This window comes from Rattus norvegicus, chromosome 7, assembly GCF_021556685.1.
Source record: "Rattus norvegicus strain SHRSP/BbbUtx chromosome 7, alternate assembly SHRSP_T2T, whole genome shotgun sequence".
NCBI classification, from domain to species: domain Eukaryota; kingdom Metazoa; phylum Chordata; class Mammalia; order Rodentia; family Muridae; genus Rattus; species Rattus norvegicus.
Genome location: NC_141540.1, coordinates 30,787,769 through 30,804,704, shown reverse-complemented (window position 1 = coordinate 30,804,704; position 16,936 = coordinate 30,787,769). Strand labels below are relative to the sequence as shown.

Sequence of the window (16,936 nt, the reverse complement as noted above, 5' to 3'; positions counted from 1 at the left end):
CCCGGGACCTCTAGGAAAGGACAGACGTGCTATGCGCCTACATTCATTGGACGGTTTTCCTCAGAGACCAAGGCTTCCCAGGCCAAGGGGTGGCCCGGTGTGTGAGGGGCCCGCGGAGCCATTTGATTGGAGAAAAGCTGCTGGACAAACCCAATCGAAAGGAGCCACGCTTCGGGCATCGGGCACCGCACCTGGACAGTTCCGATTGGCGAGTTGCGGTCCCCCCCATGCGTCCCCATTGGGTGCAGAGAGTGCGTGGTGAGGCACGATTGGTGGGTTCGTGTTTCCCGTCCCCCGCCCGCAAGCTGTGGGGTGAAAAGCGGCCCGACCTGCGCGCGGTTTAGTGGGCGGACCGCGCTGCTGGAGGTGTGAGGACCTGAGACTCCGGGTTGGGGGGGTGGAGGCGGCTCCTGCGACCGAAAAGGACTTGCGACTCTCCGGCCACGCACCATGAGGGTCCTGTGGGTGCTGGGCCTCTGCTGCGTCCTGCTGACCTTCGGTGAGTGATCGGGCGCCCCCCCACCTTCCTGCGCGGCCGCTTCTCGAACGTTCTTGGGGCGTTGAGCCTGGGAGGGGGATGCCGGGGGCTACAGAGGGTCCAGGCACTATGTCCTTTCCTCGAAGGGGACTCGGGTGATGATACCTTGCCCTGAGGCCTCTGGGAAGAGGAGACTTGGAGCCGCGGTATTTAAATACTCTGCGGATGGAGCTGGAGCGCTCCCCGAAGTCTCGCTGGCGGGGCGCGGCCTCTCTGACTCTACTCACGGGGGAAACCTTGCTGGGGCCCCTCCCTAAGGACTTTTGTCATCAGGTCCGACCTTTGGCCACCCGAGCCTGAGGACCCCTAGCCCCTGCCCTCTGGTTCTTCCGGAGCGTGTTTCTGTTTTCTAACGCCCGACTCGCGAGCGTGGGCCCTCGGGCCAGCTTGGTGGCGGTGGCCCAGTATCCGATTCCGATGTGCTTCAAACGCGGTCCTTGACATGTCTTCCCCTTTGGGCCGGATTTCAGTTCCCCTCAACAGAAGTTGCACAAACCCTGTTTGCATTCCGACCTGTGATAGTTAAGCGAGGCCCAAGTTTTGGCTTGGCCTGTGTGGAGGCCTGCTCTCGGCTGTGCGCAACACGTGTGGGTGTAGACGGGAGCCTGTATCACTCACTGCCTTGTGTCGAAGGAACGATAGACATGAGTGATGGCTGCCTGGCCTTCCAGAGTCAACGGGGGAGTCTTGAGCATTCACATTTAAACTTCAGCGCGCAAACATGCCTTGACATTGGTTACTAACGTCAATACATCATTTTTCCATCACGTCTTGTATTTACTTACTGAATTGTGTTAACCCTCCCTCTTGCCCTGCTTGGTCTGTCTGTATATGGGAAGGAGAGGAAGCAGTAGTATTGAGAGTTTTAACCTTTCTCCTCAGGGTTTGTGAGAGCTGACGATGAAGTCGATGTGGATGGCACGGTAGAAGAGGACCTGGGTAAAAGTAGAGAAGGCTCACGGACAGACGATGAAGTTGTGCAGAGGTCAGTGCATTTGAAACTATGCTGGTAAACTCTGCAAGTTAGTGGGACACATTGGCTGTTTTTGTTCTCCAGACATTGAGATTACAATGTGCAGTGTGTGAAATGTTGCTAATGATACAAAATAACCAGGGAGTTCTTAGGAGGGCCCATTTATCTGCATGCAGAACTCTCCTAGGTCAGTCTGCTCCTAGGAGTGACTACTGATTCAAGAAGGAAAGTTGTGGGGTTGGGGATTTAGCTCAGTGGTAGAGCGCTTGCAAGGCCCTGGGTTTGGTCCCCAGCTCCGGGGGGAAGAAAAAAAAAAAAAAAAGAAGGAAAGTTGAAGGAGGTGCTAGGAATAAGCCTCTGCATCCAAAATCAGAAAACCGATGACGAAGTTGTAGGCCTCTAAGACCTGACAGAAGACTTCAGATTGGTTTTTATTTTCGTGAAGTTAGTACTATGAAAAATAGAACTTATGCCTGTAACTTTTTTTAAGAAAGGGGCTTTTCACTGGGTGAGGTGTGTTTTAAATTTTGATCAAAGTGTTCACTGCATAGGCATACACGAATCATGACTTGCTTTTCAGTAGATGGGAGCTGGGTGTGTATTTCTGGGAATTTTTGTAAATCTTTGCAGCCCAGCATTAAGTATAGCACCCATTTCTGTGTAAGAGTGAGCTGGTATGTTAGTGGTCTTTTACAAAGGTGTATCCTGAGTAGAGACTTAGAAAAATGAAACTAAGTATTTGCTTATCTATTTTGATTTCCTTAGAGAGGAAGAAGCTATTCAGTTGGATGGTTTAAATGCATCACAAATAAGGGAACTTAGAGAAAAATCGGAAAAGTTCGCCTTCCAAGCTGAAGTTAACAGGATGATGAAACTTATCATCAATTCTTTGTATAAAAATAAAGAGGTAAGCATCACACGGTTAGGACAGCAGCTCTGCTCCTTTTGTGGTAGATTATGAATGAGAATTGCTACTGGTACATATTGGGGTGGGAAGGGAGTAGACAATGTCCCCAGCTTTCCTTTCAGCTCAGAATAAGGTTATGACGTGCTGGCTGAGGTGGAGTCACACAGCTGTACCACTGAGGGGGTGGGAGAGGTAGTCCTGTTCCCACCGCTTCAGATATCCCTTGTACTTGCCACAGAGCTTTATAGAGTCGTGCCTCCTTTTTTATGAAGAGAGTAAAGCCATCCCTGGCACTAGAAAAGGCTTGGTTCTTAAAGAGTGCCTTTTCATGCTTCTGAGGAGAAAGGAGAGGAGTTGGCCATAAGAACCAACACCTTACTGTGCCTGGAGGTTAGTCCCACTTCATTAAATCTGGCTTCTTCCTTTTAGATTTTCCTGAGAGAACTGATTTCAAATGCTTCTGATGCTTTAGACAAGATAAGGCTCATCTCACTAACTGATGAAAATGCACTTGCTGGAAACGAGGAGTTGACGGTCAAGATTAAGGTGACTTAAAAAACTGTTTCCTTTTAAAAACTGATACTCAGAAACCAGGCACCGCATCAGTAGGTTATTCTGGTGTGAAAGGAGCTTCTGCTCACCGTGGGTTTGGATGGAAGTCCACAGGCTACCTGTGAGTCAAACTGACTTGGCCTATTTTTATTAGGTTTATTGGAAGTCATACCTAGTTTTATAGTACAAATTCTTTTGTCTACAATGGCAGTAATCACTGACGGGACCTTATGGCTCCTAAAGCCAAAAATAGATACTACCTAGTCCTTTAGGAAAAGGTAGCCAAGACCTCAGCTTAAATCATTCCACAGGCTGGCTGAGCAGCCATCTGGAGTGTCTCTGGTTGCCATGGTGCAAAGGGTCGCACACCAATTAAAGGCTTAGCCTGAAAGTCACACTCAGCTCCCACTTGCACCTTCATTGGGCAGAAATAATCATGCGGCCTATGAATGTATGCTCAGTCCTACCAGGTTCTTGAAGACAGCCGGACTATTTAGTGAGAAACATTAATAATCACAGGTCCCCAAATCCCTTTTAATTTCTGTGAAATAAGAGGCTTGTTTCCTAGAACTTTACTTCATTTGGGTTGGTATCTTTCTTTGACATTTATACCAGTTTTTTTACTTAAATACACAGAATTTAAAATATATATATAAAAAGCATGCCTTTAAGGTGTGGTTTGAGAAATGTCATACCAGACTATAGCGTCGTCCGTGTCTATGTAAAGCTGAAGTGGCCCAAGCTGGTTTCTGTATTTCTTCATGTGGCACGTGACATATGCAGGCGAACCTAACCGTCTGGTCTTGTCTTGCTTTAGTGTGACAGAGAGAAAAACCTGCTGCATGTCACAGACACGGGTGTAGGAATGACCAGAGAGGAGCTGGTTAAAAACCTGGGCACCATAGCCAAATCTGGAACCAGCGAGTTTCTAAACAAAATGACAGAAGCACAAGAAGACGGTCAGTCAACTTCCGAACTGATCGGCCAGTTTGGTGTCGGTTTTTATTCTGCCTTCCTTGTAGCAGATAAGGTCATTGTCACGTCGAAACACAACAATGATACCCAGCACATCTGGGAATCCGACTCTAATGAATTCTCTGTGATTGCTGACCCAAGAGGAAACACACTAGGTCGTGGAACAACGATTACGTGAGTATTCTGATTCTAATAAAAATTAATACTGTGAGGATCATGGAGAAGCTATAGGAGACCACAAGAGAAGCTCTGGGTTTTCCAGGTTGGAAAGGAAACTAAGGTGTACAGAGAAGTGTGGGTAGGCAGGAAGGCCTGGCATGGCACAGGTTTAAAGGACTCCTCACAGTTGGCTGCAGTTGCTGGTAGGAGTTCTGAAGGTGACCAGGGTGGCTGGAAGGAGACTGAGGGACTGTTGGAAATAGTCACGATTTGTAACTCTTAGTAATGCGTTAGGGTAGGTCGAGGAGAACAAGTAAACGGAAAACACAGCAGGAGACTGAAGAGTGACCTGGGTAGTAACCCCATGATTATCCTCAGCCTCACATTTGACCGGCAGATGTATCAGGACAGTCTCCTTCCTGGCTTAGGTGCTTGGCTGGTACAGTAAATGAAACTGTACAACAGGCCTGCTTCCCAGTCTTCCGTCACAAGTCACCCACACTCATTTGAATGAATGCCAAGTGTGGGTTGGGGTTACAGTGGAGAACAGAATAGGTGTAACCCCAGCTCTTTAGAGTATGAAAAATCATTTCAGGGTGACGTGCAAGAAAGAGTGCTAAGAGATGGAATGCTAAGAAATGCTTCCTGCATTTTCACAGGAAGTCATCAGAGGTCTTGCCTTTCCTGCTGTGACATCCCCCTATAGCATGAAAGGCTAACTAGAACACTTAGAGCTTCTGTTGATTTATTTTACCACTTCAGAGACTAAGTGCAGGTTCTTGCCCAGCTTTTAAAGTCAGACTTGCCCACATCACATTTTCCTCAACACATAAAGGTTCAGTGTGCAAATGTTTGTGGGGAGAGGAGAAAGACTAGGAATAATGTGAATGCCCTTTTCTACAGCCTGGGTCACTTGCTCCCCTCTCCACAGTGCAGCATCTTCAAGTGTAGACTCGCTCTGTCTGCCTGAGGTTGGTTCCAGGAACCCCTGCATATATCCAAATCCACAGATGAAGAATTGCTTGTACAACATGCATTACATTTTCATAAAACCTCTGCACCCCGTATTCTAAGACATGTCTTAGTTACTTAGAATTTTAATGCAGTGTTAGTGCTGCGTAAGAGGTTATACTGTATTAGTTAAGGAGCAGTGGCAGGAAAAGTCATCTACATGATGAGAACAGAGACAGCCATAAACAACAACCCATAGGCCTGACTGTAGGCCAGCTCAGCGGTGCTAAGCCTCCTCAGCCTGTGCTTGGTACCCTCTACTCACGCAGAACCCATAATATGAAAGGCTAACCTAGTCTTCCTTTTGTCTTGCTTCCCTTCTGTTGGTGTCTGAGGTCATCTGCTGTCCTTGTATCATAGGTCTGTTGCCAAGTCCAGTTGATTTAGAGAGATTTGATCACTATTTCTCCTAGAAGTAGATTTTTTTTTTTGAGTGTCTTCAGGTTTTCCCAGACTCTGCTCTCCTGCTGCCCTCAAGGTTTCTCAGTTCTTCTCCTATGTGGGATGCCTGTCTTTACAACTTTTCTTTACCTATTTCCTCGATGGTAACAGTCTCATCTCACAGTATTTATTCCTCACACTGTTACTGCTGTGACTTCATGTCCATCTCTGTTTCTCACAGATTCTTGGCCTAGATCATAGGTCAAGAAATTTGCTTACTGGACCAGCTAATAAATACTTCAGATTGTGGGACATGTGGCCTGTTAAATGTCCTTATTCTATTAGACTTGAAAATGGCCGGGGTTGGGGATTTAGCTCAGTGGTAGAGCGTTTGCCTAGCAAGCGCAAGGCCCTGGGTTCGGTCCCCAGCTCCGGGAAAAAAAAAACAAGGAAAAGAAAATGGCCATAGATGATAAATGAGACTATGTCCAAATGAAACAAACCCTGACCAATCTTAAGAATAGGTGCTGTACTCAGAATCTTGATTGCCCTGTTCGGTTTATTATGCTTGGGGTGAGGTGATCAAAAGACAACTTGCAGGTACCTGTTAAGTCTGTTCTCTGCTATGTGGGTCCCCAGAATAGAACTCTGCTCTTCGGGCTTGGAGGCAAACCCCTTTGTCTGCTGTGCCATCTTGTCAGCCTTCAGACTGACTGCATTCCTACTTAGGTTGTCTAACCAGCAGCAGCATCCAGGGTTCCATGGCTCTCCACATCACCAAGAACAACCAGGGGCCTGCTGAACTTGAGAGCCTGTTCTATAGCTTATATCTGTAGCAGAAGCCTCTAAATTGTGAGGGTTTCTCTGGCTCTCCTGGCACTCAGATCCTGTGCCTTTGCTCGAGTAGTGGGACTAAAGGCCTGCACCACACCTGTGAGGCTTTTACTTTTTGATGAGTCTGCTGTGTTTGCAGACCCTACCATGGGTTGTTTTTGGTCACTGGAGAAGGTAAGGAAAATAGGCATTGCTGCTAAGCAGCCACCAATCACATGTGTCTGTTGAGTACTCAGGGTGGCACTGCAGCTATGGAACTGTCTCTCTATGTCATCTTCTGTCTGTCTCTGTATAGGCATGTTTGTGGGTGGAACTTTTCTACCTTGTTCTGTTTTTGAGACAGAAGAGAGGCATAATTGGGTTAGTCTGGCTGTCTAGCTAGCTGCAGGAATCCTGCACTAGGATGATAAGTACCTCCGTGCCCCGCTTCTTACATGGGTGCTGGGGGTCAAACTCAGGCCTTTATACTTGCACAGCAAGCACTTTACTAAGTGAGCTAGCTCACCTCTACTGTTTAATAACTGTGGTTGATGGCTTTCATAGTTCAAGGTGATTTTGGTTTTTCTTTAATAGCATGTTTTTATTTAGAAATACTTATGATTTGATTTCTAGAGTGACAGTATAAAATTGTGAAAGAGAAGATCATTTTTCTTTAGAATTTTTGATAGGAAAAGACACAATGTAACCAGATTTTTTTTTTTTTCTACTCAAAACACTTGTCTACTTGAGCATCGCAGGAAAGAGCTTCCTTTCCCAGCCCTACATGTGATAGGTTTAGCTCACAGCCTTCTGATGGAGGGGAGTTCTTCTTGCTGGCTGGTGTTACCAAGGCATTTAAACACACACACAGTCCAGTCTGAGCTCTGTCTGTAAATGGCTTGTTTTCCTTTCAGTCTTGTCTTAAAAGAAGAAGCATCTGATTACCTTGAATTGGATACAATTAAAAATCTCGTCAGAAAGTATTCTCAGTTCATCAACTTTCCCATCTATGTGTGGAGTAGCAAGGTAAGTCTGTGACAAGTCCATGCATAACTTTGCAGGCTCTGTAGTGTTGAGCAGGAGGGGTGGCGTTAGGTGTGGTCCTTCCGGAAAGCCGTGTTCCTGTACTGTGTGCTGTAGACAGTGAGGAGTGAGCAGGCAAGCCTCGCAGTGACGGCGCTCTGTCCCCCACAGACTGAGACTGTGGAGGAGCCCTTGGAAGAAGACGAAACAGCACAAGAAGAGAAGGAGGAAGCTGATGATGAAGCCGCAATAGAAGAGGAGGAGGAAGAGAAGAAGCCAAAGACGAAGAAAGTAAGCCTGGCTTCTCTGCTATGACACTTAGGGTCTGTGAGGATGAAGCTCCACCCACACGTGCAGGTTTAAGCTTCTCTCTCTAAAGGGAATTGTCTTTATTTTCTGTGTGTCAGTGTTTTGCTTGCATCTATACTCCACTGCATGCTTGGTGCCCATGGCGGCCAGAAGAGGATGCTACCACGTGGCTGGTGGGAATCTACCCTCCAGGCAGTGCTTCTAACCATCTCTGCAGCACTAGAAGCATCACTTGGGCAGGGTGGGGCGTTATGTTGTGTTCTACAGTTTTCTAGTTTTCCAGATGGCCCTACTATTACAAACAAGGCCTTTGTATGCTCTGTGTTAGCCTGGAATACTTGAAGTGGCAAATCCTCTGTAAAACGCTTATGGCTTAGGGGCTGGAGATTTAGCTCAGTGGTAGAGCGCTTGCCCAGGAAGCGCAAGGCCCTGGGTTCGGTCCCCAGCTCCGAAAAAAAAAGAACCAAAAAGAAAAAAAAAGCTTATGGCTTTTTGTATTGCTTAAGTTAGCCTTCTTTATTTTGAATTTTAAAATCTTAGAAACTTTTTGTATCCTCTTTACCATGTTGGGATCAATTATCAGAACATTTCTGTAACTGATTTAGGTAGTAGAGGAAGATTGTTGAAAATTGTTGAGTTTGTGATGTTGGCTTCTTTCCTTCTTGTGTAAAACACTAGCCATAAATGCTAAGTGGAAGGCTTTGTTTTTATTCTGTAATCGCAGCACTCGAGAGGCTGAGGCAAGAGCTCCTTGGTTTGAGACCAGTCTGGGCTACATAGCCAGAACCTACCTCTAAAAACACACACCCCTGCTTTTAAATATGCCTGGTAGTAGGACCCTTACTAGATAACAAATTACGATCACTTAACAGGTTAACTACTAAGAACTAAAAGGAATTTTTCAATTATCTTAACGTTAGGTTGAAAAGACTGTGTGGGACTGGGAACTTATGAATGACATCAAACCAATATGGCAGAGGCCGTCCAAAGAAGTAGAAGAAGACGAGTACAAAGCTTTCTACAAGTCGTTTTCAAAGGTAAAGAATATGTTGTGTTAAGAGTTCTCTGGTTTCAGATTGTTAATGAGTTTAAAAATTCATCAGCCATTCATTTTAATACTGTCCATCCCCAATTTTCCCTATCAGATGATACATAAAGCTTTACAATAGAATATGGAGGGCGGTCACAGCGATACAGCAAAGTGAAATTCATTTCCTGACTTCGTAAGCATAATCATATTCAAATTTCACATGAACCTTTGAGATTGGTCACACACACACACACACACACACACACACACACACACACACACCGTACATATATATACTCATACAGGTGGCATTTGGTTCCCAACATAAAACAGAATATACGTTACTGAATAGCTTTCATGTAATCTTGAAAGTTCACATACAACATCAGTCATTGTACGTTACATTTTTAAGATATTACTGAATGTTTTTCTCTGGGATTTTTTTTTTCTTTTGGTGATTCCTTATGACTCCTAAGAATATATTTAAATCCAGAGTTAAACTTGCTTCTAGTACTGTTTCCCTAAGCAGGATCTTGTACAGATAGAAGATGTATTGAAGATCTTGACACTGCTTTGGTGTCACTGTCTGCAGACAGTGATGTTACTGGCAGGCAGTCCTGTGGAAAACAGCCATATCTTGTCAGTTAGGATTAGTCTTTTCTTCTCAGTATTACCTCCAACCCCTTTTTTGATTTTGTAATGGGCCATTTTGTTAAATGTTGTAGATGTGGTAAAATGCCTTTGGACTTTTTTTCTTGGGACTTGAATAACCAAAGCAAGGTATTTTCCGCAGGAAAGTGATGACCCCATGGCTTATATCCACTTTACTGCAGAAGGGGAAGTCACCTTCAAGTCAATTTTGTTTGTGCCTACATCTGCGCCTCGAGGTCTGTTTGACGAGTATGGATCTAAGAAAAGCGATTATATTAAGGTAGCTGGGCTTTTTTAAGTATTGTAACCTAAGGTCAGGATTTTAAAGTATGACATCTAGACGGTGACTCTGTTCTGGTCCCCTCAGCTCTATGTGCGCCGAGTGTTCATCACAGACGACTTCCATGACATGATGCCCAAGTACCTGAATTTTGTCAAAGGTGTTGTAAGTATCTGAAGCCTGTGTGCTCGTGCGTGACTGTTAAGAGGGGTTGGGAGGGCAGCAACAGGCTTGTGATTTTTTAGTACAGACTTGTTTTTATTGCTCAGTGAGCATTTTGCTGTCTGCAGGTGGATTCCGATGATCTCCCCCTCAATGTTTCCCGTGAGACTCTTCAGCAACATAAATTGCTCAAGGTGAGGATTTCTAGTGAGGCTTTCTGCCCCTTGGTTGGAGTCAGAATTATCAGCAAGCTACTTACTCTACACTTGGTTTCTTTGTAACTCCTAGCAATTTTAGAGAATTGTACAGGCCTCACCTGTAACCTCGGGTACCCAGGAGTAACAACAGGAAACTGGAGATGTAACTCAGTGACATATTTATTTGTTGTGCTTAAGATACTGAGTTTGAACCCCTTGTGTGTAGGCCTGCGCACCATCACACAGAAAGTGGTTCTGGCAGTAGAGCAACTAGATGTTGAAGCAAGTGAAGCAAGGCTGGTCTTTGACTATTCAAAGAAACTCTACCAGACACAACATCAGTGCAGGCCTATAATCTTAACAGCTTGAAGGAAAAAGCAGGAGGATGACATGGTCATGCTAGTTAAGCCAGGGTTTGCGGCTACCCTAACTTAAGACCATCTCAAAAAGGAACTTGTTTGATTCTGAGATTATTGGATCTCAAAGCTGTTACATTCCCCCAACCCTTAGTACAGTTTTGAACAGAGATGAAAGCAGGGAACACACCTACCTACTGTCTGTCCACAGTTGACCACATACTAGGCCTTTCAATAAGCCCTTTTGCCAGTATTGTTGTGATTAGAAAACTAGGGTTTTTGTTTTGTTTTTAAGCATTTGAAAATATTAGTCATTTTGTCTAAATATCTGAGCTGTAGCACTAGAATATTAACATTAGAAACAGTTGTTGTTAGTTCTAACACAGTCTGATGTGGGAGCGCTGTGGTTCTTCCTGTCCCTTGATCAGTAGTGTGGCCATTGTGCTGCCTCAGGTGCTGCTATCCTGGTCTCTTTAGCAAAAGTTTGAGAGAAACCTTCCTAACCAGATTCCATTTTTCTTTAGGTGATTAGGAAGAAGCTTGTCCGCAAAACTCTGGACATGATCAAGAAGATCGCTGATGAGAAATATAATGACACTTTCTGGAAAGAATTTGGCACCAATATCAAGCTTGGTGTGATTGAAGATCACTCAAATCGAACACGGCTTGCTAAACTTCTTAGGTTCCAGTCTTCTCACCATTCAACTGACATTACTAGTTTAGACCAGTATGTGGAAAGAATGAAGGAAAAACAGGACAAAATCTACTTCATGGCTGGGTCAAGCAGGAAAGAGGTAAGATGAAGTGCAGCCGCTAGGTTCCTGGGAGCCAGCTGGGGGCGTGTAGACAGTGTGTGAGGGAAAGAAGTTAGTCGTGTAGCTGGACTAGTTAGACAGCCGCTAGAGGACACTGCCTTATGTCCCTGTCTCACACGGGGTTGTTAACGGTATGGAGACACAGCTAATGTGCCAAGGCAGAACTTGAAAACTCATACTTCCTTTAATCTTGTAGGCTGAATCTTCTCCGTTTGTTGAGAGGCTTCTGAAGAAGGGCTATGAAGTTATTTACCTCACAGAGCCCGTGGATGAATACTGCATTCAGGCTCTTCCTGAGTTTGATGGGAAACGGTTCCAGAATGTTGCCAAAGAAGGAGTGAAGTTTGATGAGAGTGAGAAAAGTAAAGAAAGTCGGGAAGCAACAGAGAAGGAGTTTGAGCCTCTGCTCAACTGGATGAAAGATAAGGCCCTCAAGGACAAGGTATTTGGACCGCAGACTGTAGTGTCTCCACACAGGAATTAACAGCAAGCTAGTCTACACCCAGTTTGTTCATTACCACTAGCAACTGCAGACAGTGGCGTGTGCCTCGGGTACTCGGGAGTGACAACAGGGACCTGGACATAGAGCTCAGTGATACATTCATTTGTTGTGGAAGACCCACCTGCCCCTCAAAAATGCCATCAAATACAGGGCAGTGTGAGTTTGCAACTTACAGCAGTTTCCTGTTGCTGTAATACTGATTTTTACTAAGTTTTTACAGGTTTAGTATAAATTTGTAGCTGAAAAAATTCAGATTCACTGAGTGTCTATGCTCTGGGATGGTGACTGACACTGCTGATCCTTACTTCTGTCTAATGTTTCTCATTCTAAGATCGAAAAGGCTGTGGTGTCCCAGCGCCTCACAGAGTCTCCCTGTGCCCTTGTGGCCAGCCAGTATGGATGGTCTGGAAACATGGAGAGGATCATGAAGGCACAAGCATACCAGACGGGCAAGGACATCTCTACAAAGTAAGAAACTGGGGGTGCCCCTTCCAGGGTGCCAGATCTTGTTCTTTTGAACTGGAACATGTATCACCCTGATCTTCCTTAGTTTTGCTTTAGAGTAAGAATAATGTCCACATTTACATCATGCCTCACTAGCGGTTTTGTTTTGGGTTGTTTGTTTGGTTGGTTTTGAGACATGGTTTCTGAGTAGCTCTGGCTTTCCTGGAACTCTGTAGATCAGGCTGGCCTGAACTCAAGGAGACCCACCTACCTCTGCCTTTCTACTGCTGGGGTTAAAGGCATTTCAGACCTGCCTGACTCTCTAAGACTTAAGTTCTTCGTAAAGAACACTGCCGTATATCTTCTATCCAACGTTGTAGTGCCATTTAAAACCCAACTGTAGTGTCAGCAAAGTTACTCACCATTTCAGCACTTACTGCATTACACCTAGTTCCAGACTTGGTGAACATCAGACTGTCAGGATGACTGTCGGAAGTACTCTAAGCCCTAGGTGGATGTGTGGTATATCTGGCCTTGGAAAAAGCTAATGACCATGCATGTATACAGCATGCACTGGAAACTTAATCGGGATCTATTTAAAAATAAGTGAATTTTTAGGGACACTGGTAAAGGCATATTGGAAATTATATATTTACACAGCATCCATAACTATGTGACTCATTGGTATAGGTAAAATATTAAGGGGATGAACAAGACATTAAACCAGTTCATTCACCCAGCAGAACTTGGTTACTTTGACTCATCATTAAGTGGTCCCTTTTATTTCATTTTTATCACCTAACCATGGCTATTCTAGGCTTTTTTCTGTAATTAAAGCTAGAGTACAGTAGGCATGCAGACCCTAAAATTAATGTCTTAACCTAATGCTTATTTTGTCCCTGAACAGTTACTATGCCAGTCAGAAGAAAACGTTTGAAATTAATCCTAGACACCCACTGATCAGGGACATGCTGCGGAGGGTTAAGGTGAGCAATGCTGGGGCCACTCTCCTGTCGTCTTAAGCTGGAATGCTTTGTAGCCCTTAATACTTGTTAACCAAATGTACCTTCTATCAGGAAGATGAAGATGACAAGACCGTCATGGATCTTGCTGTAGTTTTGTTTGAAACGGCAACTCTTCGGTCAGGATACCTTCTACCCGACACCAAGGCATATGGAGACAGGATAGAAAGGATGCTCCGCCTCAGCTTAAACATTGACCCTGAAGCACAGGTGTGTGCCTTAGCCCTTCCATGGCTGACCCGACCCCTACGGTGACACCACCTGTGAAATTAGTGTGAAATCTCCTGTGCCTTCTTTGTCTCCCACCCCCTACCCCCAAGACAGGGTCCCCTTTATGTAGCCCTGGCTGTCCTGGAACCACTGTGTAGATCAGGCGGGCCTCTACCTCAGAGTGCTGGGATTAAGGCTAGTGCCGCCACCACTCAGTGTGGCTCCTTCCTTTCGCATCTCTTGATGCCTTCCCTGTTAAGGCAGGTCAGACTTACTGCAGTCCTTGGTAAAACACCCGATATCGTAAACCTTTCAGAGCAAAGTGAAAGTAGCAGATGGAGGGCCTGGCATTTACATGTGGGTTCATTGTAGATGGAGGGCCTGGCATTTACATGCGGGTTCATTGATGTCGCCCTTAGGTAGAGGAAGAGCCAGAGGAGGAGCCTGAAGACACCACAGAAGACACCACAGATGACTCCGAGCAGGATGAAGAAGAGACAGACGCAGGGGCAGAAGAAGAAGAAGAACAGGAAACAGAAAAGGTCTGAGAGAGAAGGAAGGGCAGATGTGGCAGCTGGAGTCTAGCAAGGGTGTAACATCTAGTCCCAACGTGATGAATCCACATAGAAGTTGGCAGTTGATACAGCCTCAGAAGCTTTGGAGGGGAGGGTGTTGGTTTATTTTTTTCCAACCATTCACAAGGTCTTTCTAAGCAGATTGCTTCCCTACTCCCAGTGCTTCTGTGTGGAAACATTTGGTTGGGCTTTTTTGGTGGTGGTGGGGAGTCCTTTCTAGGTAGGCCTGGAGTCTTTGCCTCCCAAATGCTAGGATTAAAGGTGTAAACTACTACACCTCACTAGTATTAAGTAGTTACAAAGTTTTGATTACTTCTATTTAGGCACTGATCTTGTTAGTGAGTTTTGAATTATCTTGCCAATAATCAAGTACCAACAAAACCGTAGAAATGATTTAAATGTGAGTCTGTCTGTAAGGTAAAGTTGGCTGCTAGTTTGTAATGTCCTCTGGTCTTTGTTTTCACAGGAACCTACAGAGAAGGATGAATTGTAATTATACTCTCACTATGAATCCTGTGTGGAGAGGGAATGTGACATTTTAAAGTTATTTCTTTTGAGAGACTTGTTTTGGATGCTCCCCCAAGCCTCCCTCTCCCCTGCACTGTAAAATGTTGGGATTATGGGTCACAGGAAGAAGTGGTTTTTTTAGTTGAATTTTTTTTTTTTAACATTCCTCCTGAATGTAAATTTGTACTATTTAACTGACTATTGGTGTAAAATCTTGTCATGTGTATAAAAATAAAAAAAGATCCCAAATATCCAGTGCCTATTTTCATAACACAAACCAGGGATTATCTAATACTTGACTTATTTCTTCCTGTCTGTTGGGTTCTTTTAAAAGACAAGTAGCTGGTGTGTGTTTCAAATCATGTTTTTACCTAAACCAATTCCAAATCCAGGTAAGTATTCTCCTTCCAGGGATTAGAATATAATTTTCTGAGTGGTGACGGATGTACAGGAAGGGGAAACGGATTATAAGAAAAGTTAGGAAGGCCTCACAGTATAATTAAGAGTAACCTGCCAGTGTGTTGAGACATGTCTCACAAGCTGTGTAACTCCACCTGGCCCAGAACTCAAAAGATCTGCCTGCCTCTTGAGTGCGGGGATTAAAGGCATGTATACCATGGTAATTTTTAAACTGATTTTAGCTGAAGGTGGTGGTGGTACACTTGGGAGACAGGCCTCTGAGTTGTTTAAAAGATTGATGTGTATGAGTATTTTGGCTTTGCCTGCCTGTGTAAGCATATGTGTGCCGGTCTCAAGTTCAAGGCCAACCTGGTCTACTCAGCAAGTTTCAGGCCAGATAAAGTTACATAGTGAGACCCTGTCAGACAACAAACCTCAGCTTCAGAGGCCAAGCCTGCTCATAAGGGTGGGGATACAAAGACATCTTTACAATGAAGATTCAGTTCTGGGACTTGTTGCTCTTAGAGAACCTAGGTTCATAAACATGAAGGCAATGCACTCACATAAACATCTTTAACAACACCACTGTTGTGTATTTATAGGTTGAACACAATCGTGAAACATTTCCTACAGCTTATTGATATAGAAAACTAGGCCTAAAACAAAAGCTGTTATCAGTTCTGAAGACCTGTGTAGCATCCTTCCTTTCCTCTTTCAGGCTTTGGGTGGAGGCCTTCTGGTGTCCAACACCCCAGTGTTGGCCTCATCTCTTCAGTGTCCTCCCTGCATCTCATGGCATTAAGAATGGTCTCATCCTAAATTCACATGCACAGGCACTGAGGGTTAAGAGGTCATAGTTTAGGGACATACTTCACCTCAGCATATTTAGGTTTTTATGTAAAAAGGCCAATTTTAACTTTCTCATTTGGGGGTTAAGTATCTTGACAAGCTATATCACCAATTAGGTGCACAATTCTAAAGAACTCTGAACTTTAAATATTTTTATACAGTTTAGTACAAATAGTGTAAGTTATAAATTTAGACGCTATAAGCATTATCACTGATTCTTATTTATTTTTTTTTCCGGAGCTGGGGACCGAACCCAGGGCCTTGCGCTTGCTAGGCAAGCGCTCTACCACTGAGCTAAATCCCCAACCCCTGATTTTTATTTTTAAGATTTACTTATATGAGTACACTGTAGCTGTGTTCAGACACACCAGAAGAGGGCATCAGATCTCATTACAGATGGTTGTGAACCACCATGTGGTTGCTGGGAATTGAACTCAGGACCTCTGGAAGAGCAGTCAGTGCTCTTAACCACTAAGCCATCTCTCCAGCAAGCTGATTTTTATTTTATGTAATTTATAACTTGGCCATTATAATTAAGCTCATTCAGAGAAGAATCATAATGGAAGGAGCCACTGCAAATGGCCTCTGATACTGAATAAGCACCTACCCAGTCAAATGCTAGAGACACTGTTCAGTTCTAGAGAGACTGGACCAAGCAGGTCCTTTATACCTGTAACTTCACTGGGAAGTGGAGTCAGGTTAAGTTTGAGGGCAGCATGGCCTACACATATAGTAAGACCTTTTTATAAACTTACAGATCTTGTGAACTGGATGCCAGCTTGACCTACATAGCAAGTTCTAGGTAGCCAAGGATGTATAGTGACCATCCTTAAAAAATACTGACCGGGGGTTGGGGATTTAGCTCAGTGGTAGAGCGCTTGCCTAGCAAGCGCAAGGCCCTGGGTTCGGTCCCCAGCTCCGAAAAAAAGAAAAAAAAAAAAAAAAACTGACCAAAACACAAGTTTATCAGTTCTTATCAACCAGCATTTTTGCCCTTGGATTAGGTGGTTTGGGGTTTTTGTTGTTAAGATTTATTTATTATGAATACAGCATTCTGCCTGCAGGCCAGAGGAGGGGACATCTCAATATAGATGGTTATGACCCACCATGTGGTTGCTGGGAATTGAACTCAGGACCTCTGGAAGAGCAGACAGTTGAGTACGATATTTCCAGCACCCTGGATTAGGTGTTTTAAGAAGTTGTTTTACGGGGTTGGGGATTTAGCTCAGTGGAAGAGTGCTTGCCTAGGAAGCGCAAGGCCCTGGGTTCGGTCCCCAGCTCCGAAAAAAAGAAGCA

General features: G+C 44.5%; 2 protein-coding genes across 4 annotated transcripts in view; one reads left to right on the top strand and one right to left on the bottom strand.

The window, feature by feature from the left end:
- Nucleotides 1-867, bottom strand: part of Ttc41 (tetratricopeptide repeat domain 41) — a 64,004-nt gene extending 63,137 nt beyond the window's left edge. Inside the window, exon 1 of one of the 3 annotated variants that reach the window (XM_087557819.1) lies at nucleotides 644-867. The gene's annotated coding sequence lies outside the window, so the exon portion shown is untranslated. Of the gene's footprint in view, nucleotides 1-41; nucleotides 354-643 lie in introns of those variants that run through there. The other 2 variants (XM_087557822.1, XM_087557817.1) reach the window with 2 other exon arrangements.
- On the top strand, nucleotides 327-14,643 carry Hsp90b1 (heat shock protein 90 beta family member 1). The gene is given in 18 exon segments (NM_001012197.2): nucleotides 327-499; nucleotides 1,421-1,523; nucleotides 2,277-2,418; nucleotides 2,848-2,964; nucleotides 3,788-4,119; nucleotides 7,224-7,335; nucleotides 7,504-7,623; nucleotides 8,562-8,678; nucleotides 9,465-9,602; nucleotides 9,690-9,767; nucleotides 9,893-9,958; nucleotides 10,842-11,111; nucleotides 11,329-11,574; nucleotides 11,966-12,102; nucleotides 12,986-13,064; nucleotides 13,155-13,310; nucleotides 13,730-13,852; nucleotides 14,352-14,643. Coding segments are annotated over 18 exon segments (2,412 nt in total). The 5' UTR covers nucleotides 327-450; the 3' UTR covers nucleotides 14,379-14,643.
- Nucleotides 14,644-16,936: the final 2,293 nt, after the last annotated feature.